Genomic DNA, 27,664 nt, shown 5'->3' with positions numbered 1-27,664 from the left:
TCTGGACGAGGTTCTTACTTGCGTCCTGCAAATGCAATCCAGACTAGTCTACCMCAGTGTATATTTACATACACAAAGCAATTTTTGTTTCTGTGTGTGTTTATTTGGCCATTTATTTCTGATGCGGAATACTACTTTGCTTTCAAAAGAGGCTCTGAAAGCAAATGCCGAATCTCTTCAAGATTCTTGTGAATCAGAAATTTTCACTGCTCTGTCAACAGATTGACCAATACCTCATCAATTCAAGGCAAGTACACTTTGTCGTCTCTTTGGTGCGTTCCTGTGTTACCCGCTAGGCTGTGACAAAAGTGCAGCATCTTGGTTCCTGTGTGAATCCTGCAGAAGCTCTGCAATGGGATCTCCTATGGGCAAGTAGGGCACACAGTTGTTAATGTTTTTCTGTAGCTAAAAGGCTATTTTACCCGAATCTTTGTTGTTTCACACATAAGACATTATATTTATTTACTAATAAAATTAYGCTTTTTGTCTTTGTTTCAGGAAGAATCACGTAACAGTCTAGTAATGTGGAGGAGGAGCCTCCCTAAGTAGAAAAATGGATCCTGGCCCTTGGACCATTACCACCAACRGCTCCCCTTGGAGCGCCAGCTCTTGTGAAGCTGCAGCAGCTTCAGGAGCAAAGCAAGAGAAACGCAGCTGCTTACATGCAAACATCAGACTTCAGCATATCAACCAAACAAAATGCCTGGAAAACAGCAGATAGCACAGAAGATCTGCACAAGGTGGAACAGCGCAGAAGATCTGCACAACTAGAGAACTCTCACTTGARGAAAAGGGATTCTCTGCCAAACATTCACTGCCCTTTCCTCATCCTGCTCAAGYAGGGACTGCACTACAGTATTGTGAAACCTCAGCTGGAGACTTCCACTGGCCTTCTAAATTTGCTTGGCCACTCTACACCTTGTCCTGCTGAAAGCCACAAACAATGTGGTAGAAGAGCTAAAGGAATCACAACATTATTTTTTTGGTTTGTTTTTAGCTAGACAGGGGTTTTAGACATTTTTAATTATTATACTACAATTTGACGTTAGACTTCTTTAATATACTCACCTACACGAGGCAATCATGCAGGCAGATGTATGCGTAAAGGTTGTTCTAGGTTTTCTCCATTTCAACCTGATTGTGTGCATTCTTGTATGTAGGATTCTTTCATCCAGTTTCACCTGCAGTAGTGTTTTTGCATACATATATATATATATATATATATATACACACACACACACATATGTATGGCAAAAGGGAAAATGTGTTCCTTTTCGTCCTGCAAGGTAGCACAGCCGGCTGTTGGTGTAAATGTCTGGGTTTCCTGGGAACTGTCCTCAAGTTTTATATACCCTTTTCTTGGATCAGAATTTTTTTGCTGATCAGGTGGTTTCATAATCAACGGCTGTGCATCTGTCAAACAGCAGTGAATTTGACTGTCTTATAAATAAGAGTGTCAAGTCTTACCTGGTGAAGATTTTGAACAGACAGCTTAAAAGCTGGTTTTGACTTTTTGACAATCGTGTCCAATAGAAATTCCTCAGGGGATTCCTGGCAAGTCTCTTTTTGCCCCTTGTGATATGAGGTGGCAGAGGGGCGGGAGGAAAGGGCCTGTTCCCAGTGGTGGCTCCAGCAGCAGCATCACTGGGAGCCGCGGAGTGTCGCTCCTCGGGACAGGGCACAGGCCCCAAGCAACACACGGACACAGAGCATAATTCGTATGTACAATTTATTTAAAATACTTTAACATACATAAAAAAACCCTCACTATTTATACAGTCTAAGTTCTAGCAACATATACAAATACTGAGCAACTACAATACATGCTGAGGTAAGAATGTACATTCTGGGAGAACACTCAAGCCATTTTTATTCCAAACACAACTGAAATGCATTTTATGTCCATCTTTCTGTTGATGCAAAAGAACCTCATTAAGCACAGCTCTGCTAGGACTGTACGTAGGAAAAGGCTGAGCTTAGCCGTGTCATTTGCAGCTTATATTGGCAAGTCCACATTTAGCAGTTTATAACATACACTTTATAGCCAGCTTTGTACATATTCAACCTTATCTCTTTTCCTCTAGCAGATAAAATGTTCAAAGTTGAAAGCAGGGAGCAAAGTATAAGACCAATTTCCTTCATAAAAAGAACTCATATTCTTAAATAGCCATTTTGGCCAACTGCTCACACTGTTCAGATGATGAAACTATATTAAAGTTGCTTCAAAATAACCCAGGCCACTGGGTTGAGGAACTGCTTCATTCTCACACCATCTCGGCCTACGTTATACCGTAAGTTCGACCATACCTCTCCTACAGTAAAAAATAAATGCAGGTTTCCAAGAGTGTTACTTTTTCTCTCTTTGAACACATCCATTCATTTTTATGGCAAATTGGCCTAAAGTTGTACAGTTTGGGAAAGCAGAAGTTTCTTCATTTGCCTGGAATCGCAATGTCACATTCTGATGCCTTCCTTCCACATTTTAAATATAAAATCAGCTCAGTTAATTTCCAAGTCATAGTTGCTACTGATGGGTACGAACAACCTTAACCATTTTAAAGCAAAAAAACTACAAAGCTTGCAGACTAGCCTCATCAAGCAGAATAAGCTGCAATATTATCAAAAAATACAACTTATATGCAGGAATTTCTTTTYCATTAATAGGCTTTCGCATGCTACCCCTTATTTCTGTATTCACATTTAGGAATTAGGCACCCAATTCTTAAAAAAGTCATTCTCATGATGAAAAACCTGTAGCAGCAGCCTCTGGAGCTGGGTACAGGGTAGRTAATGACACATTCTGCATGTCGGACAGGCCACAGGTAGTTCTGCTCTGTGTGACTGTGTTACAGCTTCTGTGCAGACCAATTGTGCAGTGGCACAATTACTATTTATAAGACCAACTGTCCTGCTATGAAACATTTGTAACCGTATTTTAGCTTCTGCTTGGATGTTATCCATCCAGCACATGCACCATGGGCAACAGAAAAGGCTCACTTGAATTACATCACAGGGGAAGAAAAAACAGCAAACAAATAAATTAAAAAAAAACAGTAAAAATCCATAAAACTRGGCTAATGTATAACCCAGGGTTTTCACATTTGTAAGTTCATTCACTGTCTTCCCAACAGTGCGGTTACAATAAAAATAGCTTTATTTTTAAGAGCTGTTTCTACTACTTATGCTTTTATAAAAAAATGCTGTGCTTTCTTTCTAACAAGATAAAAATGGTAAATATGGCATCAGAATTGTTTTCATTAGGTGATCACCTAAATAAAACTAGCCTATGTTATCTCAGATGGGCCACAACGTTTACGGTTGGGAAAACTGGAACATTCAAAGGCTATATACTCAATTAAATGCTTCTGAAATTAGCACACTTGAAATCAGCCTGCATCTAAGCAAAGGTTTTGGAGTCTTTTATACTTCTAATAAGGAACATTCATTAAAAAAAATGCCCTAGGGCCAAGCTTTGMAATTGTGCTGAGATGTGCCTGATGTGCAAACTGCAGGTAGAACAACCCGAGCTCTAGGCACTGTTTGGGTATTTGTGTCCTTCCGCATGGACTCACCAAAGTAGGCACATCTCTTTCTTTGTATGTGCTCACATCTTCAAACACACAACAACAGACACCTCGAGGGGGAAAAAACTCTCAAATTTGGTCTCCTTGAGCACCTGGAAGCTTCTTGCCGCCTGTCTGCTTGGGGGGAGGTTTGGGTTCAAGGCAGACACAGGGCCAGTTGCTTTGGAGTTTCCTTAAAACCTTAGTCTGTGCCTACCGTTCCTCTGGAAAGTAACGGGGCTGAGTGGCTTGAGACTAGACGGAGGAGAAAAACTATGGAGCTACCAGATTCTGGTTTCAGAAAGATGATAAAACTGGCGTGGAAAGCATGTGAGGAACACACACACACACACACACGGTGATTCCCATTTCTGTGAACAAAACGGAATAATGCAGAATACATTATTGGAATAATGTAGATTAGCACTGAGACTGCTTTCTCAAGATGTTAATGTGTTTTTTCTGCCATCAGTCTCAACTAATGTGTTTTTGGAATATTGTGCAGCTATTCCTTAAGGGAAAATGAACTTTGGAGTCCCTCGCRCTTCCATATAGAGTTTAGGAGATTTTTGCTTGCTTGTTCTTTAAGAAATAGTACCATTAGCAAGACCTATATTACTGACTTTCCTACTTCAAGCTGCTTCTCCCAACTGATAATTCACATCGCTGAAGTAAATCTCGAAAAGTTCCTTCATTGCTGACAGACAACTGTAGAAAACAGAAGTCCTTGGCTTCTCCGGAGACAAGGCGGACTCGCATACAACGGGAAAGGCAGGATCGCYGCTTTTCCCAGACCTCCCTTGTCACGTGTTTTGCTTCGACCGTATTAAGACGAAGAACATTAAGACAGAGTGATTCCAAAAGGAGAGGGGGTGGCTTTCCCAGCGCAGCCGCCCGGCTACCTGGGCCGGTCGCCGGCGGGATGGGGCAGCCCCTGCGGCACCTGGTAGAGCAGCTCGGCCGCGGCGCCGGGCCCCGGCTGCCCCTTGGGGGTATCGTACAGCGCCCGCGCTGCCGCGGGGCTCTCTGTCCGACACGAGAGGCTGTCGTAGGGTCCTGCTGGCGGAGCGCCTTGGGCCCCCGCGGCCTTGAAGGTGGAAACGGGAGCGGCGCCGAGCGGCGCGCTGCCGTGGCCGCACATGTCCATGACTATGGGGGTGGCGTATTCGGGCGCCGTTATGGGCAGCGGCTCGGCGTAGGCGTGATAGAGCTCGGGCGCGGGGGAGCTGTACGGGTCCCGGTCGGCGTAGCTCCCCTCCTGGCCCTCCTCYGGCTTGAAGGTGGATCTCTGATGCAGTGCGCCGACCAGCCCCCCTACCAGCGGCTGGGCATACTCTGCGGGCAAGACCCGGCAAAGGAAAACACATGTAGACAATTTATGCATTTTTCATTAATCGTGGCATCACAATAAACAGATCCTATCAGGAGCGTCACAGAAATTATTATCCGTGATCAAACCAATGGGCTCTACCTGCCACTGCTAGGTGCTTCGGAAAATAACAGTCAGTTACAAGCTGCTAGGTAACTTCTGCCAYGAGATCCTGATTTCTTAGGTTTGTAACACATTTTTTCCCCATGTAAGCCACAATTTCCCTTGTTGCAAATCTGCCTCAAAGCAAACTTCTTAGTTTTTTGGAACTTGCTTCCCTGGAAAATTTGACTTAAATGAAGTTATCCTGGCTGGCTTTGGCTCAAGTGTGGCTGCGGGAGGGAAAGCCTGCACATGGTCTGCCGAGCTGTGTTAGTTTGACAGGTGATCTGAATAACAAAGGCTGGAAGTGAGAAAATGGGACAGCTGCCTAAAAACAGACGAGCTGGCAGCCAAAAAAGAAGCAATTCTGCCTGGTGGGAAGCCAGAAGGCTGCAGGTCTGCATGTTTCTGCCATCAATGAGTAAACACAGACCCAAAGGCAGAGTCATCGTCCTCCAGCGACTGGTTCATCAAATAAATGGCACATCCTGTTATCAGGAATTCTCCATTTTCCAAATTGAAGGGATGGCTTAATTTATATTATCTGTGCAGATACATGTGATRTATTACAGCCTTATGTGCAATTATGATGTGATGGAGTTATTTTCAGTACCTGAAACATGGCTAAAGAGACTTTCAATCCTTCCTGAGTTTTAAGAACAAGTAAAGAAACTTTGGGTTATTGCATTTACTTGCAAAAATATCTTTCCATCGTGCAGGATCAGTAAATTAATACCTACTCCCATGGTACTCTGAGATCAGATCTGTATTTCAGGAGGTGTTCGAAGTACCTGCAGCCTCTGTCTGTAACATTGCTGGGACTTCCCTGGGTCTTAGGCGACTAGTTTCACTGCTGCTGTAGCGAACTGGAGTTTCTTCGTGGTCTGCTGATTTGGTGGGGAGAAACTGCTTCATTCCTTTCCACCATCCTTTGCATGGATTAAGGAAAAGAAAAAGGTAAGAATCTTTATGTTCTATATTTTAAGCTACTGAAGAGAAGTCTTTTGTACTACACAGCTTATATTTTGCAGTAGCAAGTAAGGCAAGCAGTAAGTATTTGCATGACCAAAGAGCAGATTCAAAACCAGACAGTGTTTAACAAAATTTGAAGTAATCTGTGAGTAGGGTCAGAGAGAGAGAGGCCATAGATTAGAACAGCACTTTCTGAAATTGCATTTTGCTGAATTGCAGGTTCCTTTTATAACGGACTTGCATACTGAACACAGATATTCAAACAATCATGAAAAAATATCCCTCATGTCTATTATTAACGTTTAAATACCTCATATTTTGATTTTAACATTCTAATATAACAATGCTAGGATCTAGCAGAAATGGATTTATAATAAATAAAATCATTAAAAGATTTCTTGCCTAAAGGGCAAGGAACATTTAAAGCTGTCACTGAACAAATGCACAGATGCAGACTATTAAAATGAGGACAGAAAAATGAAGCACAATCAGATGAACAGTAAGAAGCCAACGGCTGCAGCAGGTCTCGGCTTAAGCTCTAGCATGAGGATTCTCAGGGCACTAGACAAGCACTGCCCTGCAGAAGTGCCTGATCTCAATGAGGAGGAACAGGAGCGCAAGATTGGGAAGTTCTACCCAAAAGGGGATTCAAGTCATCCCACACTACTAATAGGGCAAAAAAGACAGATAAAACTTGACAGGTCTGTATGCCAAGATGCTTTTTCCGGCAAAAAAAATACCAGGTACTGTTTAATAAACATTCCTTAGACACGAGTTTTTCTCATCTTGCTCTAAGTAAGGGGCTCTCAGCTTTGTTTACTAAAATAATTTTATAGTTGTAGGTCTGATTGGAGAAARGACTTTATTTCTGGAGAAAGTTCAGAGAACCAAAAGTAAAGTCTGCTCAGAAAGGACATTCAGAGTTTACTATCCCTACATTTATAATAAACCAGCAATAGAGAAGGGTTACTGCCACTGGAAAATACCTAAGCTACTGCAATTTGAGATACATATTAAAGCAAGAATGCCAAGCAAAGTATTTTATTAAACCGTTTTTGTTACCTGCACGATCCCAGTAAGGTAGATCATAAGTACCTTCAGTTTTTTTCTTGCTATGAGAGAAAGAAAAGGGAGTGTTTTAGCTAGTGTGCTTATCAGAAGATGCAGCTGCTCCCTTTGCTGTAACTGGTGGTCAAGTACAAGCACCAATAACCTGACTTCCCATTACCAGTCTGCTGCTACCGGAAAAAATCTGTTCCGGAAAAGCATTTTTTGATGAGAATAGTTACAGAAAGCAGTTTCCATCACATTAGCTATTAAAAAGGGCATTTTCTCACAAACACAACACAATGCTGAAAAGACTCTCCAGAAATGCAGGCCATGTAGTTCCCATTGTATTTCATGCAAAACATCTCGATTCCAAACACCAGACTAACATTCCTTTAAAGCACTTCTATTACTCCAGTCACTTACCGGTTTCTCCAATGCCACGCGCAAACTAAGATAAGAATCAGAGTAGTGAAGACCATGACGAGGACTGGAACCAGAACTGCTGCCAATGCCACGTCTGCAAAGTCATTAAACAAAGTGGTGTGAGACAGAAGGGTTTATGCTTGAAAATCACTTGGAGAAAGTCATTACTTGTCATCCAGTCATTTTCTAGGTAGCTTTCTGTCTACTGCATTGGCTTATTGGCAGCTATGCTGCCCTGTTGGATGCTCCTACAGCTCAAACAGCATTAACACCCACATTGTTGACACATAGGCAGCATTTCTGCAAGCTTTTTTTTTTTTAATCAAAGGTTTTTTTGATATAAATATTTTTTTCATTGAAAAGACATGGATTATTATGAACCAAGAAAGGCAAAAGATGTCAGGAGAAGACAACCACTTAGGTTTGACCCTCCTACAAGAAGCAAACACTACAGTACTGTTATAGTCTACGCAGGGTTTGCAGACCTGTCTGCTGCCCACTAAAGGATGCTCATCAGTGCCTATACTTGCAGTAATCTTTCTCCCTTTCTCAACATTTTCTTTGATAAACAACATGATCCTGCCAGACTGTATGTTTWTCAAACTTCATGCCAACACGTACACTCTGTAAAAGATAACCTATACCAAAAGTGTTTTGTCCTAAAAAAAGGTCAAATTAAACAACAAGGAAGTTACTTCTGATTAATTTTGARGGGAAAGCAAAAATGCAACTATTTCTTTTAATGGAAAATCTATTATGTAATTAAAAGCTGACTTTGATTTGAATAATAATTTTAAAAGCAGACAGTTGGTATTTACTTCTCTTTTYGAACTGGTTTTATTTCTGCATACTGTATGCAACTGTAAATTTTTATCATAAGCATCTTAGAGTACTTATATTAAAGTGATGATTTACGTTATATTAAAGTGATTATTTGCTACAGCATATAAAGATTTTGGAGAAAAGTTAAATTCAGAACCATTTAATGTATGCAAAGTACTATAAGGGGTTTTTGAACTTCTAATGCTTAAATGTAGGTACCTTTGGTTACACTGGGAGTCACTGTGGTATTTTTTATTTCAGGTGTGAAAGTTGTTTTATCTGTCTCCAGTGAAGTCCTCACTGAATGCATGAAGTCATCACTGAAGGCATCATTCTTGTCATCGTTGCTGTTCGGAGGTGGTGGCCGCATGGTAAATTTTGGAGCACGGCCTTCAGAAGAAAAGTATTTGTAAAGGTGCTATTTTTTCAGTTTCTTTTTCAAGAAAAGACAGTTGGACCCCTTTTTATTCTAAAGTTTGTGTTACACGGTGAGGAAAAGAAGAAGATGCGAGAAAAACAAATATGGAAAGTGACTGACGTCTTTTGAAACACACTTGTTACACCTAAAAAGGCCGATAAGCCTCATAACTTAAAAAAATAATCCACAAAAGTAGCAGTCAGAGAAAGACTGGTGTCTTTAGAGAAAGTATATTTTTAACTGTGGGTAGTTGAAAATCTACCCACAATATAATCTTTACAAACTTATTTCACTGCTTCACAGATTTTATCTTGCACAATTCAAAGGCGTTATGTTGTCTTACCTATACTAAACTGACATCCTAGGAGTTCCACTTTCATTGCAATTTTCTGGTGCCATTTTAAGGGGTTAATCCTGACAAAACGTGCAATAATAGGTGGAATGAAATTATTGCGAACTTCCTGGTAATATTCAGTGTTCCCTTGAAATATCTGCAAAATAACAGAACAAAAAAAAAGAGGCACAAGTGGGTTATACAAATCTAATGCTCAGTCTAATGCTCAGTACACTGATTTTAATAATTTAATTACCAAAAGGAAGCAGTGCTGAATCCTGGGAATATTTCACCCCGAAACAATGCTCTTGCACATCTCCCCTTCCCCTGCCCTGTGCRAAACAACAACGACATAAAACAACAACAACGACAACAAAGGGCCCAGGGAGGTGGAACCTCTTGCCTTATTTCACATAAGGATACCATGCAATATTCTCTTGATGTTACCCYAAATTTACCTTTAAAAAAAAGACCCTGCCCGCTAATGGTGTTGAAAAATAATTTTAACTCAGTGCTGTCTGGGCATTTCTCACTTATTCTTCAATTATAGTGGGCAGTTGCAACAATGGAAAAGTAGGAGCTACTGGTGCCTTCACACAGCTTCACAGTTGAAGCATGGCCTGCTTTATGAATGGGTATGGTATTCTTCTTAGAACTAAGAGATAAGTCAAGTATGGAATCACACTGGCCTCTAGTGGTTGCTATCTACAAAGCCTGAACTGCAAGCAGTGTGGAAGGCCTGGGGCTGGGAATGCAACATCTAGAGATCTTGCATGCACAAGCTCACTTGCAATTCTTCAGGTCAGGAAGAAAAGGAGATGAACTTGCGTAAGGAAGGAGCTCTAGGTCATCAGTCACTGCTAGCCCTTGCTATAGCCAAAGCACCTCTGGCATGTTATTCAGGGACAACGCATAATCTGACAATACAGAATTGCTTTGGTTGAAATTCGTAAGCAGGAAGCAGATAGTCAAGGCAAGATGCAGAGCAGGCACATCTACAAACTTCTGTCCAACTATTAAGTTTTCCATGGAGCTGCTTAAAACAATATAGACGACTAGGCCAAACACTCCACCCAGTGACCCATTCCCTTATCCTCACAGGGAGGGCTCGGGTTCAGTGTTAKGTCTTTTAGGTGAGAAGTGACTTCTCTTTCCATGGTGGTGCCAGCACAGCAGCTGCGCTTCAGCGCTGCCCACGCAGCTCCTGGATATTACTGCAACACGGACCACAGCAGAAGGGGCAGAGGGAATGAGGGGCACGTTTATCCTTAAAATGCCAGCACAGACTTCACAAATGATGTGCAACACTGCAGTGGAATTTTACAGCATCAAATTATGGCATTTACCCACCCAGGCCTGAAAAGCAAGTATCAAACACACCTAGGATTTTTCTGCTCACTCAGACCACTTGATAAATAAACCACTTGACTGATAAATWCTAGAGCCCCTTACAACTAGTAAGGGTAGTCACTGTATTGCAAAGCAGCTGAAGTGTCCGTGTCAAATTCAGCAGTTAAAGAGTTTTAATACACTTCTGATTATTCATGTCGGCATTTCATACTATACACACAAGATTAAGTATTTTTGTTATTACATTCCCGTGAGTGCATTATTACACTCTTTAAAGTCAAACAGAATGACTGCAATATCCAACAGGTTTGAAAGTAAACAATTATTTCAGGAGACCAGCAATTCAATACACAAAAACTGCAGCAGAACAACCCCAGGGTCCTTTAGGAACTCATGCCTGGGCTCCCTGATTCACACAGTGTGTCTGTCAGACACCCAACACCCATGAGTGTTACTTATGTGCAAAAATTTGGGTTTGTCCTTAAACACTCAGGAACTGTCCTCATGTTTGAAAGCCCTGGCTGCCGATATAAACATTTAAATCAATTTCATTAGACACAGAAAACTAATTTTAAATTTAAATATAAATGTGATACCTCAGGTAGGTGTTGCATTGTCTTTTCTTCATCCCAAATTAGTCACCAGCATTTTTATGCCTAGGCATCCAAATAACGCCACCAAATTAACTGCTAACCCTTTTGTAATACCAAAAAATGTGATGCCAAAAATCTAGGTACAATTGCAAGTGGTAGGAAATGCCAACTATTTGCCTTGAAAGCAGGTATTCTTCCACAACCTGCAGTTTAGTTTTACAAGTAAATGGCTCTCTGGGATATTTATCCTGTTTTTGGAAAGTACTCTGAATATAATCTTATTATGCTTAAATATTCCTAATGAATGGAGACAGATTAAATGCTGGGGTAAGTCTAGGTTACTATTTTGAGTAATACAAAGCAGGCTGCAAACCAGTCTGCCCGCGCAAATAGTCACAATTTAATGAGACATTACGAGAATGGAGAGACAAAATACTGGATTTCAATATATAGCAACTTTTCAGCATAGTAATAAAAGAATCACCTTCCTATTTTTTTTTATTTTTAGGTCAACAAGTAGCTAGAGCTTGCACCAGACAATCATTTCTTGTGATAACGATGCAAATGAGAAGCAAAGCACACTGGTGCATCTTCGAGAGGACATGGATAGTCCAACTGCTGCACTATGTTCTCACTTGGGCTGTATCATGCCAGTTGCCACTACTAGAGAGGCACAAGCAGCATTTGGATCCTTTAGTTATAAATACAAAAGCCAAAAAGAAAACCTACGAGCCTGCGCCTCTGCTCTCCAGCACCCCAACCCTGTCTGACAATTAGTCGCACTTCATGTTTCTCATGAGTGAAGGCAACCAGAATTGTGAGGGTTGGCTGTTACCTTTAAACAATACCAATGACAAAGTAATTCCTTCCTCCAGCCTTATTCTGACCTCCATCTGACATTGGATGTGAGGTATCAAGATACTAACTGAGCCTTGCCTGTATTTCAATATGTCCTGTCGACTCGCTTTTAGACCATCATTTGCTTCTGTGCTCAATACAAACAGTGCAAGTTTACTGATGAGAAAACACTTTCACAGTCCATTTAGATTCCAACTTCCTAAAGATGCCCCTGTGCTTTCAAACAGATCTTTTTAAGAGAACAACCACTGTTGAAACATCCTGTCATGTCTCCCCAATTCAAACATTTTCTCCTGTTTTACAAATAAAAATGTAAAGAAAGAATGCTGGTACACTTCTCTGTGACTGATATTTTCCAAGAAGAATAGAGGAAATCCTTAGAAAAGCTTCCAGTGTCCTAAACAACAGAGGCAACCATTGACTGTCAGTTTTAATCACTCTTCAGAAAACAACTGAACAGTAAGTCTTGATTTGTCTGGTGTGCATTGATGTGATATGCACAGGGAAAGATAAAAGTGAATCTAAAAGCAAAGCTGTATCAAATGAGATGAGGCAGAAGAAAGAGCTGCTATTCTAATCTTAAAGACTATAACTGTGTCAAGCTCTCCCTTTCTTTGTCACTTCAATGTTTTACCTTGCAGCTGATACTTTTCGAAGGGCCAGTCATCTTCGTACATTGTACACAGTAACATAAACAGCATCACCAGAAAAGTGCTACCTATAATTAAGCTCAACATTTGTTTCACTTCACGACCGTGCAAGGAAAAAAACATGCTCAGACTATAATGCAATAGCAGCTGAGGCTTCCTAGGAAAATAATATTAACTATGAAGTCTGAATCTAACAAATCAAGATTTTACTGTAAGGCCAGAAGAGGGCACTCAAAATCTGGTTTTGTTTTGAATTCTTATATTAACAGTTAGTTCATGTGTAGGTTCAAAGAGAAGGACAGATCCTGTCGGTCATTGTATTCTCCTTTCAGGAAGGTTTCCCTGCGTGATTATGTCCAAAGCTCTTAATTTTACAAGGCAGATATTTATATATCTAACCTTGTCAATAGGAGGGCTGGAAGTGCAACAGCAAAGGTATTTTTAACCACTGAAATCTGTTCTATTTTCCTAGGCAGAAATCTGCAGCTCAGATGATTAAACTTCACTAGGAACTCAGCTAAAACAACTCCTTGGGAATCTAACTACAGCCCAGATCCCCAGCACTTTCCTGCTTGCAATGACTGCTACCAAGTGCAGAGGTTTTAGTTCCTCATGTCAGATGCTGATGGATGCTCTGTGGCTTTATCTATGGGCTGGGGACCATTTGCAAGGCTGGGGACTGGGAAGAAATGGACATCTCCTTGCAGAAGCTTTTGTAAGTCTCTGTAAGTCACTGTTGGAAGAAACGAGAGACAGAACCTAGAGGCAAGCTTGGAGGAGGCAGCTGGAGTGGAAATGACTGTCACAGCCCACCTGGAAATACTTTTAATCCATTGTAAACGGAAGAAAAATTAAGTAGGGCTTAAGACTTCCCCTTCCCAAAACACTCTGCTTTTATCTGTCTAAAAAGSAGTGAAGTGGACTAGGAATTTTTATGGAGGAAAAACATGCCAAATGCTTTTTGTGGCTTACATCTGCAAGCTGCCTCAGTAGCTACACAGACCATTAAAACCAAATATATCTTGAATAGGAAGTCTGAAAGACTGATTTAATGAGATCAACTGACAAAGGATCCTAAATGAACTAAATAAATCTTTTTTATTCCATCTGTATGTGACACCACAGGCCTATAAAAGAAAGGCAAAATGTATCTAAGAATTTTAAGAAAACTGAGGAAAAGCTATTTCTAGTGGGGTTAGCAAGAATCCATAATTTTTAACAAAATTTGTCATTAACCTCTGTGAAGAACAGGTAGTGCATTCATCTTCTCAGTTTTACAGTGTATGAGGTACTGAGAAATCTTAAACACGAGGAAAAAGAGATTATCTTGTTGATTACATTAGGTAATTCTTCCTAAAGCAAGAAGGCATCTGGAATCTCAATGTAGCACTGCTTTTTCAAAAAAATACAAAAGGAGAAAATAATATAACCCCTGGTATTTATACTATGTTCAGAATATGATGAGAATCAGAAATCCTACTTTTGAAAAATAAAACCTATTTGGAAAAAAGTCTAATTATTCCACAAGGGATGCAGTGCCAAATGGTGTACTGCAGGAAACAGAAGCCTCTTCACATAGTCATTTCTCCATTTCAAAACTATTCTTCAAATCCTCACATATTTCCACATTTTCACATTTCCTTTTATATAAATGCTGTTTGTGATTCAAATCACACTCAAAAATAGTTATTTAATGTTCGTCTCCATACCAAAGCTAGTCATATTTACAATTCTGAAATCTATATAGAACATACCTAGAAAATGTGTGGTATGTTTACCTTATCTTTATCAATGCCAGGTTCTCTGTACACCATCCATTTCTGTGCATCATCACTGTATAAAATTCTGTAGGCTGACACATAATAGTAGTGCTCAGGTAAGGTTGACCCAGTGGTTATAATACCTGTGAAAGTGAAGATTTCCAGTTATAGAAAAGGCTCAAATGTTAAGGCTCCAGTAAAAAAAAAAAAAAAAAAAAAAGAGACAGGATTTGCTTCAAGAATTCCTTCCCTGAATTAAGGGGGCACAGCAGGTTCACTTACCTGTTATTCTCTTTTCCTTATTCAAGTCTATCTGCAACCACTGCTGCTCATTGCTGATAAAAGCAGCCCAAGGAGGCCCTGGCCTTTTCAGCCTGGCGTTCTCAGGTTTCCAAATGTTCACTTGTCCCATCTGGTCAGACCACTCAAGGACAGATGATGCCGTAATCTGGGAATCAGGGATTACTCCAGATTCCATCCCCAGCGTCCCATAGCAACCTAGGCAATGGAAGAGGTAAAGATTCAAATGGAAAAACCAAGGTTACACGAAGATTTTACTTGCTCCGCGTTTAAAAGCTGACACGCAAACGTTACAATCACAGACATTTCTATAGGAACGACACTGCTGACAAAACTCTTGTCCTCCCCTGCTCTCTCCCAGTGATGCTGGGCCCAAGCTCTGGTTTTCAGTATTAAATGTTATTTTGCTTGCCTCAGACTAATGGTGAGAAGACAGCTACTACAAATTCCAGTTAAATGCATGTGGCGAGCAGGTATCCCTGTGCTCTCGTACAGATGGTGCCCGGCAGTGCCAGCGGCCTTCCCCTCTCCACTAGGTATTCCCGGGATGGCTCAGCAGGGAGCCCCATCTGCCCGCAGCTGCTTCCCCACCGCTGCCGAGGGCGCCGTGGGGCAGAGTTGCAGCAAGGCCCTGCCAGGGCCCCACCAGCAGCATCCACATTCCCCATCCCTGCACTCGAAACACTGTGACCCACAGCTCTGACAAGCAACGTGCCYGGTCACTGTGCTTGTGCTTTAATAGTCATTAGGTCAGCCGACATGCAATTCCTTATTCCAAGTCTTGCAGGGGTCTGGGAGAGAAATTACTGGAATACTATGTGCATTGTATTTTCTAATTTTTGCTGAGTTGTCTTAATTTTCATCTCCAAACACTCACATCTGTCAGCTTCCTGCCCTCACTCCCCATGCAGCACAACTGACCTTCGTTGATGCATTAGGAAAAGTATTTGTTTATTTTGGGAGGGGGGTAATGTATATGATTTTCCATATTTACATTATCCTTGCTAAATAGGCACCCACTGCTTTTGTTAGATTTGTTATTTAAATGGCATTAGTTACAAGATCAACATCTTTATTGTATTTCTAACACTCACTCAAGGGTGACATTTAGAGCGATCAACAGAAAGGCCGCTTTCTTTCTAAAACCTACAGCTAATCTTCATCTGAAGAGAAAATAAACAATTCAAAGTAAAAACATGGAAAGTAAGGAAAGCTTTAAAAACGCTGCTTTACCAGTGAGTTTGAAGTAAAGAAACCAGATTATAACACCTTAAGAGAGATTGTAACACAAGAACCAAACATGAAAGAATTTTTCTGCAGATGAGCAAAGCTTACTAAATACTAGGCAGCAGCAAGATTTTAAAAGACACTGGCAGGACAACCACCCTACATTCCTGAGAGAGCAGATTTTGGAATATCTTAAATATACCTAGGGAGAGCATTAACTTAGCAGAACAAACAGGTATGTGGCTATAAGCAGCTGAATAAAAACAAACTTAAGTATTAAATACAGTATTTGTTTATATATGCATGAAGCACTTGGAGAACCAGTGATCAAAACAAGCCAGTAAATTAAAAATATATGTTATTGAGGAATGTCATTTARAAAAAAAAACTCACCGATCAGAACAAAAATTAAGCAATGAACCACACGGACACTTACTTCTCCTCAGAATATTTGTACAAGAATAGCAATGTGTACTTCATGTGCTCATGCTTACCGCTTGTCTTAAAGGTGAAGAGACTCGTAGATAATGGTCCCCTGTGGAGAACAAAAGAAGCCGGGTTTTGTGACGGTCACTAGGCAAAACTGGAACAAACTGATGGTTCCTTTCTCTTATCTGACTCCTGCCTTTGAAGCCCACGCACATATTCCTAAAGAAGCGCCCGTCATGATCAAAGTAACACTTTCCACTACCAAGCTGAAGCACTTTAAATGCAAACCCCTTTTCACCTGCAGTGTAGTTGGGAGACATGATCTCTATGAAAGCCTTTCAAACAAAGGCAGCAAAATATAAAAGGTTCRTTAAAATGCTTTGTTTATCAAGTTAAGCTAACAATAGAAACAAGAATCAGTCCCYTTGAGTCACTTTCAGCACTGGGACACTGGTTTCCCTTGCAAAACATCCCTCTTCCATCCACATCCACACACAGCTACTACAGAAACACCAATATATTGATCGAATGCAARCACAATTCTGCAAGCTCCTGTATTCTTACTAAAGTTTTCATGCTTCAAGCTCACAGAAAGCCTAAGGACAGGAAGGGGGAAAAAAMCCCAAGCTTTTGATTTTCCAAAAGCATTGTATTCAAACGCTTAGAAATTTCCACCACCTCCACAATATGATGTACTGATATTTTCCACCCTCCCCAAGAATCTGTTACTCATTATTCAGATTTCATCTGGCCACGTCCCGCAGCSAGTTCCCCACCAATGCACAGAGCTGCCTGAGCTGCCCAGCCTCGTGTCAGGCMTCCCAGGACAAAACGGCGCTCGTCCAGTGCAGGGGACCTTTAGGCCCCAGATTCCTCCCATCACTACCAAACCAAGCWATTAGCACTTACCACCTTACTTTTCTAGGGTCTTGTGAAAAAGACAGGGATACTCTGCTGAATTATTCCTACATACTGGATTACACTATAGAACTGGAAAAACAAAACAAAACAAAACCCTCTTCTCCCTCTTTTCCCTTAAGGGAATCCCACGCACATTGTTCTGACATGAAGACAAGATTAGCACTGTGTGCAGCACTATCCTGCAAAACAATTCTGTGAGAAAATTACTATCTACCTTCTATATCTATTGTCCCCTTCTTTTTATAGAAAGAGAATGAGAGTATTCTATAAAAATAAAAAAGAGTTAGGAATAACAAACTAGAAGAACGAAACTGGGCTGTAAATTGCATTCAAATTACTGTTTCAGATGTGACATTCACATCAGTATTTCAGAAGATAAAATTCCTTGTAGAAATTGGAAAATTAATCTTTATGGTGTAGGGGTTAAAACATGAAGCGATAACCATTCCACAGCAAGAGAGCATCAWGAGGACATTACAGAACAGAATTTGYCCACGGAGGAGGCAGCTCCACTATTTAAAATTACTCTCAGGATCAGATGTTGCCCAGATCTCCAGTGCCAAAGATAAGGAGGACAKAGGAGATACACTTACACTCTTGAGGTGACATTGTTAGCCAGAGAGCCTTCGTAATAGGGAATGCCTTTGCTGATGACAACATTGATCTGGCCGCCCAGAGTATTCGACACAACGCCCGCGTGAACGCCAGCCATGCAGAGGGAGGAGGACTTGAAGAGGGAAGAAGAAAAACATAATGCTACACTGTGAATCAGTAACTGTAGATAAGCATGACGCTGTAAATAATACACTGTTATCATTATTATTATAAATAATGTTCTGTTGTTATTATTCCATAATGCAAATTGTTGTTACCTGTGCTCCTGTTAGAAGCGACTCATTTTTCTTTTATTATGGAATTTATTCTTTTACACCAGAGAGCAGATGTGCAATAGACACACATAGAAATTCTTTTAATAGCACACAAAGTTCATTATCTCATGATTAAGGACTGATGCACAGCCAACTTTCCAAGTTTAGCTGATGGGATGTGTTTCTTGTTTTAACTCACGGTTGAGCATGCCGTAGCCATCCACCAGTGTGACCCACACACAGGGACAATAATATGTGACTAAAATGTGCTCCAAGGACTCCCATTGCCTACGTAGTACAGGCCTGCAGAGATCAGTTACTCAGAGCACTTTTGCAGGACACTGTTCCTCCCTTCTGCCCCAGAATATTGTTAGCCTGGATCTGCCAACACCTGTGGTAGTGAGTGACACTTGCACTTTTTCTACCCAGACACARGACTGGCTTAACCCTGCAAGTCAACACTTACTGCTTAATTGTCAAGTGTTTTGGAGCAGGCCCTCAAACCTATAACACAGCTAGAGCAAAGCTAGAAAACAATTTTATGCACAACTAGAGCAGCGTTCTTCTCTGCTTCCCATCCTCAAAATATCCCCCCAAAATTCCAGTAAATGTAAATAGTTCTGGCTGATCCATTCATAGCTCCCCTTTCCCTCTTACTCCTGCTTGGAAAGGGCAGGGGATTCTGCAGCCTGAGGAGGTCTCCTCACTGTGTGCAAGAGGATGTYGGCAACAGGCGCCCCAGGTCCCCGAGGCCTGGGGACCTCAGGGTCACACACAAACGAATCAAGGGTTCGGGCATTTTTAAACCAACGAGCAGCTCAGATCATTAGAGAGGGCTGCAAGAGAAATCTCTACCTGAAACATAGTCTACAGTGAAGGACAATTTCCTTTCCTTCTCCATCACTTGATGTCTTGGAAATTCTCTGCCTTCTATTCTGAGCAATAAAATATACAAAAAGGTAGTCCCAAGGAATTTACTTCCCCAAACCTCCTTTTCCTTCCACAAAAGTATTTTTTTTTCCAGATTTTAGGATTAAAAAAAAAAAGGAAGGAAGGAAACTAAGAAGCAGAACTCCTACAGATGCTGCAAACCTGTTAAGCAGAGAATTGGCTTCGTCTTACTGACAGACACAAGAGCTATCTGACTGCCATGTGGGAAGGAGTCACTGGGGGCCAGCACATGCAACATATGTGGTGGCAATACTGCACCTGGGCCTAGGATTTGCAAATATTTGAGAAAAGAATATCAGAGATAAGCATGCTTTAAGTTCATGTTAACTATTAAAAATCCTTGCTTATTAAAATTTTTAAATTCTTTCTTTGTACTTGAGCTAACTGCTTATTAAAATAATACTTTAAGAAAAGCAGGTACTGAGGTTTAATTTSATTTAATTTTATAGCAAAGTGATACTCTTTAAAAATAAACAGAGTCAATAACTTCCAGTCCTATGACAGATATCCTACTTCTGTTACAAAAGCTGACATTTGAAAAGTAGGGACAAAAGCTTTTGCAGATTTCTTAGTAAACATAGAAATTTCATAGCTGCTGAGTGCAAACAATATTCCTTATCTCATTTTGTAATAATAAACAAGGCAACCACTGACAGGCTGAGTGAGAGGTATCATGGTGTCATAAATTAGATGACATCATTAAAAAAAATGTTTTTTTTCTTTACATACGTGATGTTTTCACACTTGGGAAAGCCAACAAAAAAAATGGSAAGCATCAAGAAATATTTTGATGATGCCCCTTTCTCAGCAGACTTTGCAAAAACGTTTGAGTCTCTAGTACACTACGTCACTTGGAAGGGCCTGCATCTGAAGCACCAGCCATTCAGCTGGTGTGTAAAAAAACAGTAGCTTATTCCCTTCAGGGGATACAGCTTCCAGAACCCAGGCAGCAGAGCTAACGTGGGTAACTCTAATATCATTTCAATCATATATGTTTTTGGTTTCTTTAAAAATCAAAATTCACATGAGTCCCCCTATTATTTCRTTTACTTACATCTCTGTATCCATGGGGAATAGTCCCAGAAATATCAGCAAAAGGAATCACGCATCCAGCTGGGCAATACTTACTGGAAAAGAAAAAAATATCAAGACAAGATATGCATRTGACCACAACTCATATATGTATTCACATTATATATATTTTTTAGAGGAGCAGTATTTTTTGATTTGCAATTCACTATGTTATCATTCATATACAGCTATGCAATGATACATCTTAAGACAGCTATCAAAGCAGACAAAAACATACTCATAAAGACAAGAATACAAGGTAAGATGCCTTTGAGAAGACAGAGGAATATCTCAGTTGAAGGAGACAGATCCAGTTTGAATGCAGTGAATTAATATAGCAAGCATTTTATAATATAAATAAGGCACAACTAACATCAATTGGAAATTACTTGCACATGTAGGTCCCCAAAACTGTGGATGTATTTTGTGAGGACTTCCATATCTACATATTCTGCTTCTTTTAAATAGTGTGCTTGAAAAGTAATGCTATCTTATAGCAGCTCCCGGCAATGATTTGATTATAAAAGAATGACCAAATTTAATTTATACTATCTCATCAAAAGCAAGTGGAGAGACAGCTGTGCCTCTGCTGTACATTTGCACTCTAGTGCTGTTTTATACTGTGCATACAAAAACCATTAAAACGTGACGATTCTAAAGTGAATTGTCACATTTTTGCTGCAATTCAACCACAGCTGTAAGATACTACACATGTCCCATGGAAGGGAGGGGGTGTGGGGACTGCAGCCCATGTTGAATAAGGGCAGAAGCTACAGTGGCAGCCTTGATTTGGGACTTGGGGTAACGAAGAGAAATGCAAAGGTTGCACCTTGAAAGGTTTAAAGACATCAGGATTTAGCATCTCCAAAACTTAGTTTACAGAATTCATAATAATCTAAAGTTTTGAACACTGCCCTGACTTTAAATGGAAGTGAGGAAAAAGAAAAAAAGGGAAATGATCATGTTTCCTTTATCAGAAGAAACAGCATTTTATATCTCATTAATATTTATACCTCATTAATTTACCCCAAGCTGGGAGATGTGCTTGTGATTTTTTAATCCATTTTGCAGTTTAGTGCTCCTTTGAGAACTGCAGTACAAATTTCAGTACTTAAGGTACATATGTGCTGTAACACAACATTACAGGAATAAGACACTCTAAAAGCTTCTGTGTGGTAGTGCAAATTAATGAGATTCTATCGTATCCTGCATGTAAGGTTACAGAATGGTAGATAGGAGAAAAGAGAAGTGTAAATGTCAAAAATATGCAGCTCTAATCCTAATTATTTTATTTCTTAAGTCTTCTGGACAGCTAGCTTTCAACACGTATCAGGTGTAAGCAACAGAGTGAAGAAGAAACCTTACAGTGACTTCAGCAGAGAGGAGGACAGGCAAAATAGTCTTACTTGAATTCTGGTTCAGAGAAGTGACTCGCATTCTCTAAACAGGTAATTAGATCTGGAAAGAAAAARAAAAAAGTCATGTCAAAGGGGATGATAAAGAAAACAAATTTGAGTCTGATTTTTAAAAGTACACAAAAAAATCATGTATCTGAATCTATCTCAACCAAAAGCCTCAGATTGAGAAAGCATATTCTAATGAACAGCAGCATTGCAACAGATTTTATGTTACAGTAAACCTTGATAACTTGTCTGAGTAACTGGGAAGCCCAACAGGATTATAGTGATGACAAGCAAAGCAGCACTAAACCTAACTCATATTTCATGCTGTCTAGTTTTCATGTATAGTTATGCTTTACAGAAGCTATGAAGGTAACACATGTACATCCTTTTCAGAAGAAACAGAGAAGTAAATAGGTCTGAGTTTTAAGTATTTAACAGTACAGTCCTGCAGCAATGAAACAGGCAGCAGAGGGAACAGAGTACCAAATTACTGGTACTCACAAGTGATATCTCAAATATTATGGTTCTATTTGTGTTATATCAGAAAAGCCACATAATTAACATTAAAAATATAAATTCTTCATTTATTCTTTTCAGAACTATTTCTTGCAAGGGTCTTCCTCAAACACTGTGCCTTGCAAAGCAATTGCTGGCAACCCTTTGTTTCTTGACGGCCTGCCTGAGTTATTCATGTGTACAGTCGGTGGAGAGAGATGCAGGACAAACACAGTAGCTTCTGCTAAAGGCTGGAGTCACCTGAAACATGATGGCAGCAGGGRAAAAAATGGCAAAGAAAACTAAAAAGCAGTAGGTATATCACATAAAGAGTCATGGATATATAGGAGCCTGTTAATGAAATTAACTTTTACAGGAGGTGGTTTGATATGAAATATAGACATGTTCCCTAAGAAAATCTTTCAGATGGTTCAGAACCTTTCAGGCTGCTGTCCTGATTATTTTATTCTGAATATATTTATTCATCCCTTATCCAGACAGCAGTTTCACTCATAATAGCTGACTGTGATTCTTACTTTGTTACACAGGGAAAGCCTCTGATCTCCTATTCTTAAACTACAGTAACTTAAGTAGTWATTTAGCCCTCCAGTTTCCTTGGCAGAAGTCTCAGGAAGACGGCTTTAATATCCTTCCGTTTGGAAGCTAAGGCAGCATTGGGGCCGCTTTGTGAGGCCAGGCTCTGATAAATACCTGACTTGTCGGTGGTTGAATACGAGGCCAGAAACCCTCGCCCAGACGTGTGCGTCCCGCTCATGAACTGCACCGTCACTTCGTTGCTTCTCGATTTAATTAAACCATCCATCTGAAAGCCAAAGCCACAGTATTTTCCTGAGGGAGGGACACACACACAAAACAAYGTAGGTAATAAGCATCTCTTTTTTTTTCATATGTAATGTAAACTCATGTTACACCTAGTGCACAGCTGGAAACAAATCCATGGAGATGATATTAATAAATGAATTCAGTGTGCATTTAAAGCAAATAGTACAATCACCATCTCTAGTAGATTTTGTCACCATCAAGAGGCCTCRAACACCTTAAAGCACTTGCAAACAAATGTGATCTTATCTATCTATCTACACGTAGTGCTCACATTCAGTTTTCAAAGATCATGAGAAAGCTACTAAGAAAAAGCAACAAGTTAGGGCAACAAAAATCATCTACAGAAGGGAATGTAAGGGAAGGGCCCCTTCCTCTTTCCTCTGTTGCAGGGGTGGCTCTCCCTTGTGCACTGTTTCAGAGTTTCTGTCAGCTGCTTTTCTTAATTTTGTACAACAGCATCATTCAGTCCACTTCAGCATTAACATAAAATCATATCTGCAAACCATTATGACAARCTGTCAACCAGTTAATTTTCCATTTCCCATTGGTGCACTCAGAAAATCTGGGAGAAATACTGGAACCAAAAGAATAAAAACAAAATAAAAAAAAAAAAGCTGTACCAGCTTGCACTAGTTTTGCATCTGAATTTGCATTTCTTCTGTCACCCAAAAAGATGAGAAATAATTCATTTCAAGCTGGAACCTGCAGTTTTGAGAATATTTGCCTATAAAGTTTTAGAATTACCAGAAGATTTGATATTACTTGGATGGATGCCTGTTAAACAGACTCAAGTCAATACGAAGATCAGCAGTCCTGCTAACAAGGAACTGTAACAAGCTACTAGTAAGTTTATTAAGTAGTTCAGAGAAAAATATCTTGTCTTCTGCAGGCTCTCAATGATATAAAACATCTACGATCCTATTTAAGATTCTTGCAGCAGATCAGCAGAGTTGCAAGTCCACTTCACATATTTGTCATCAGTGGGTAAGAACTTTATCACACTGGGAATAGCAAGAGAGAAGCCAGACTCCCTTCTGAATTATAGGGAACAACACGACTAAGATAGAGGGACTGGGATAACAAAAAGAAACAGCTGTAAATAAATATGCTAATATATATCAAATGCCTTTAACAAGTGAACTGCTCTCTCAAATACTATTAAAATAAATTATAAATTCCTATCATTCTTCAGTGAGTGTTTTCAAAGTGTTGCTTACTCTGATTAGGTATTTTCTAATGGAAATAGAAAACAGATAATTTTAACATATTTTAATTAAATTTCTGAAATTATATAAACATCAGCTCACTTTAACTCATTGTGCAAGCTGCTCATCAGCAAGAATTGCAAAATAATAAATTAGCTTTTGCCACGGCTCCACATCGATCCCATGTTTTGCTCCAAGTCATATTTCAGTGATTTAAGTGAATTATGACAAATCACATCATGTTCCCATCTGCTTTTTTTTTTTTTCTTTTTTTTAAATATATAATTTCATTTTCAGCCACTGGATGTCATTACACCATTGACGAGCACAGCCCTCTCAGGGCAGGCTGTTCAGAGTGCCCTCCAGATCCATTTAACCTCTTCTTTGGGCAAATGCACACAGCAAGACCTTCCAGTCTAGCYTGGGAAAACCATGCTGTGTGCCACACACATACAGCCGCCGAGGAAGAGCAGAGTGTTGCACCTCATGRTGCTTTGTTATCAGCTATAAATCATCCTTCTTGCTCTTCCCTGGCTTCTCTTCAGCTCTTCAACAAATGTTTCAAAAAGGTGGCCCCACAAATAGGCAAACCCCGCGCTCTGGGTGCCCTGGCTGGAGSAGGGGGTTGGACTAGATGATCTCTGGAGGTCCCTGCCAAYCTCAACCATTCTGTGATTCTGTGAAAATGTTATCCTTAATGCTATATATAGGAGAGGTAAAATTACTGATTTCCCTGTGTTGATGCATTGAAGGAGTCCACAGCCCTTTGGCTACAGGAGGTGGGGGAACTCCCATGGCCGCTTGCRCCTTCTGCTCCTGCAGAGCCAGCCTTACACAGAACACGCAAAATTAATCTGTCTGGAGTCTGCATTCTGCTGGGATTGCAGTGGCATCTGACACCAAACACCCTCTGCTCTCATTAAACTAGAGGATACAGATCTTCTCGTTTACTAGCAAGTATTCATAAGACCTGGAATGAGAGCTAGCCCTYGAGCTTAGCTTACTGGAGACTTTATCCACTTATCAATGAACCAATCTACTGACAACTCTACTTTGAAACTAAGTAGCTATTTTTAACTCATTTTGTATTAAGAATGTTACCACTGACTTCCAAATTCTATTTCATAGAAGCTTTCCAAGGTTAGATCACAATAATAGCACGGAATGMAAAAAACAAAGGATAAATCCAGAAAATAATTTCTTCCAAACARATTTAAGCCACTGTGTCTAATCTCACCACTGCTCCTTGTTTCAAACATGAGCGTTCAAGAAACTGCATCATCTTTATCTGTCAGGATTACTATCTCTGTATGTTCTGTGAGTTAATTTATTAGCAGCAGAAGCCCACACGTGCTCGCTCAGCACACTGTGCTGCCACACCAGCTGGGAACAGCTCAAAGTCCAGAGAAACTAATGAAGGAGAAAATTTACTCGAGCCCATTAAATCACTTGTAAAAGTGAGTAATAGACTTATCAGAACTGGACGTTCCTTGCCATTTAAGGACTTCAGTGCTTTGCTATTTTAGAGCAAGGCTGGCTCAGCAGCTCCGAGCACATACTTATTTTCAGACACGCTTACCTAGGTAACAGTTGGACAAGAGCTTTAAGCTAACGTTCCTCTAGCCTCTTCATAAAAAGAGTGATTTAGAGAGAGCAGGATTTGAATCAAACAAAAACCAGGTTACTGAAGTAAACACCTCTCTCTCTCTCTCYACAGATTAAAGTGGTTAGGGAAAAAAATTCAGCATAATAAAATCTAAGTCAAGCGAAGCAAAAATGACAATTCATTTTGAGTTTAATGCAAAATAGTGACAAAGATTTTAAAAGCCCTGCACACACCTCAGAGCAGATTGGTGCTATCTGAAAAAAAAAAAAAAAAAAAACACCAAAAACAGTCAAGAAGTTCAATTTGGTTTAACCTGTGCTGTCAAAAAAAAAAAAAAAAGAAAAAAAAAAGGAGAAAAATGAATAAAACAAAACCACCAACAACAAAGTAAAACAGACAATGCCATGATAAGATAAGTTTGGCAGGGTTTCCCCCCAGTGACAGGCTCAGGAAAAAACACAACTCTGATTACGAAATTACTAAAATTCCTTTCTCTTGCTCATGCAAAATTCCCGTATACAGTACACACCATTTCTCCTAAGACTCTGAAGCCCACACAATACAAATTGTTGCATGTATATATCTAGCAAGGTCTCTGACTGCCCAAAATACAACTGACTTGCAACAGGTTTTCAGGACCTAGCAGATAACTRAGTATGACACACAGTGCACTTGCTCTATGCCCAGAGCAGGTTCATGAAGGTCCCTAGGAGCAACAGAAATGCTGCCACCACAACAGCTTTCAAGTATGGAAAACAACTCCTACCTATCTCTGTCCTGGCGGGGCCAATCCCATTGTGAACCCTCAGGTAGCTGGAATGACAGGAATCCGAGTCATCGATATCGAAGTCGCCGAATCTGAGCTGAACTCGCTGGCCAGGCTTCACCCGAATCTCCCACTCGCAGACGGTGCTGTTGGGAGAGGTCTGCGGGTAGTTTATGGAGGCGAGGGTCCCGCTCTCGGGGCCCAGCACGGTGTGGCCGCATCCGTCGCCTGCGGGAGGACACAGAGGCGTCAGCTGCAGGGCGCTCCCCTCGCGGCTTCGCCGGCCGCTCYGCACCCACGGCCCAGCAGGGCCCAGCACCCGCTGGGCTGCCCCTGGGCAGGTCACGCACAGGGGCGACAACGGTGACAAAAGACCCTGTAGCTGTCGCTCCTGCTGTTCAAGTTGGGATCATGGCTGATCGGAGGGTTGCTGCAAATTTCACGGTCCCTCAACACTTGGGTACACAGGAAATCAGTCTGTGGAAAGGAAGGATAAACGCCCCAAGGAAGCAAGAGTGCCTTCCTGTTGCTTCGTTCTTGTTGGGGCATTCCTAACAGGATAGGAGAACACAAGGGGACACAAGGACTAGGGGCATCAAACATTGTAAAGAAAATAACTGCCAGCTAGCTCTGAGCATCAAATGGTTGTGGTGTTGTTTTCTATAGGAAAACAATTTTAATGCTGTAATTAACTAAGCCTTTCTTCCTTTCATGAGACATGGTGTTTCTGGCTTTCTATGATGCATTCATTTATAACTCCAACCACGGGTCTAACACAATACTATTCATTTTACATGCCAATAACAATATTAAAGAAGATTTGTTAACATGGGGGAAAATTAGCACAAGTTCAGAAATCTCACAATCCATCAAAAAAGAGCAAATTGATACATCTAGCTACTCAAAAGCTCAAGGGGAATTGCCGCCAGCAGGTAGTACAGGAAGCAGAACAATTTATATGTTTCCCGAAAGGAAGAAKGTTCTTAGCAGAGCATCCACCCTCGGTGGCTCCTCAGGAGTAGCTGCATCAAGATACACGGAGGTATTTCTGAGCACAAGGCCACATGCCACAGAATTAACAGCTGCAGTAACACAGACCAGTCAAGTAAAATCTCTAATTTAGGCTTTTTAGCCTGCAGTGCTATTGAAGTTATCTATTGAATCTGAGTACATGAAACAATGTTAAGCCAAGCATAGTATTATCACCCTCAGGATTTGACCSTAGAAGGTCCAGGGTTCTTCTAGCAGAGAGCTGGACACGCTACCCTGAAAGTGATCAGAGCCCTTCATGATCTTGACAAGATCAGACATCAT

The 27,664-nt window shown here is 40.5% G+C and overlaps 1 protein-coding gene across 1 annotated transcript; it reads right to left on the bottom strand.

Annotated features, from left to right (window-relative positions):
* Positions 1-3,234: 3,234 nt before the first annotated feature.
* On the bottom strand, positions 3,235-27,664 carry DCBLD2 (discoidin, CUB and LCCL domain containing 2). The gene is made up of 15 exons (XM_026035880.1): positions 27,616-27,664; positions 26,351-26,578; positions 22,642-22,779; positions 21,439-21,490; positions 20,016-20,088; positions 17,735-17,868; positions 16,286-16,326; positions 14,547-14,762; positions 14,283-14,407; positions 9,063-9,210; positions 8,521-8,691; positions 7,480-7,573; positions 7,069-7,118; positions 5,826-5,963; positions 3,235-4,898 (listed from the first exon to the last, which is right to left on the bottom strand). The coding sequence occupies exons 1-15, from the start codon at positions 27,662-27,664 to the stop codon at positions 4,462-4,464; spliced, it is 2,094 nt and encodes a 697-aa protein (XP_025891665.1). The 3' UTR covers positions 3,235-4,461.

This window comes from Nothoprocta perdicaria, unplaced genomic scaffold (genome assembly GCF_003342845.1).
Source record: "Nothoprocta perdicaria isolate Ctin4 unplaced genomic scaffold, notPer1 scaffold_169, whole genome shotgun sequence".
In the NCBI taxonomy this organism is placed as follows: Eukaryota; Metazoa; Chordata; class Aves; order Tinamiformes; family Tinamidae; genus Nothoprocta; species Nothoprocta perdicaria.
The sequence above is the reverse complement of the archived record's forward strand: the minus strand, read 5'-3'. Positions and strand labels throughout refer to the sequence as shown.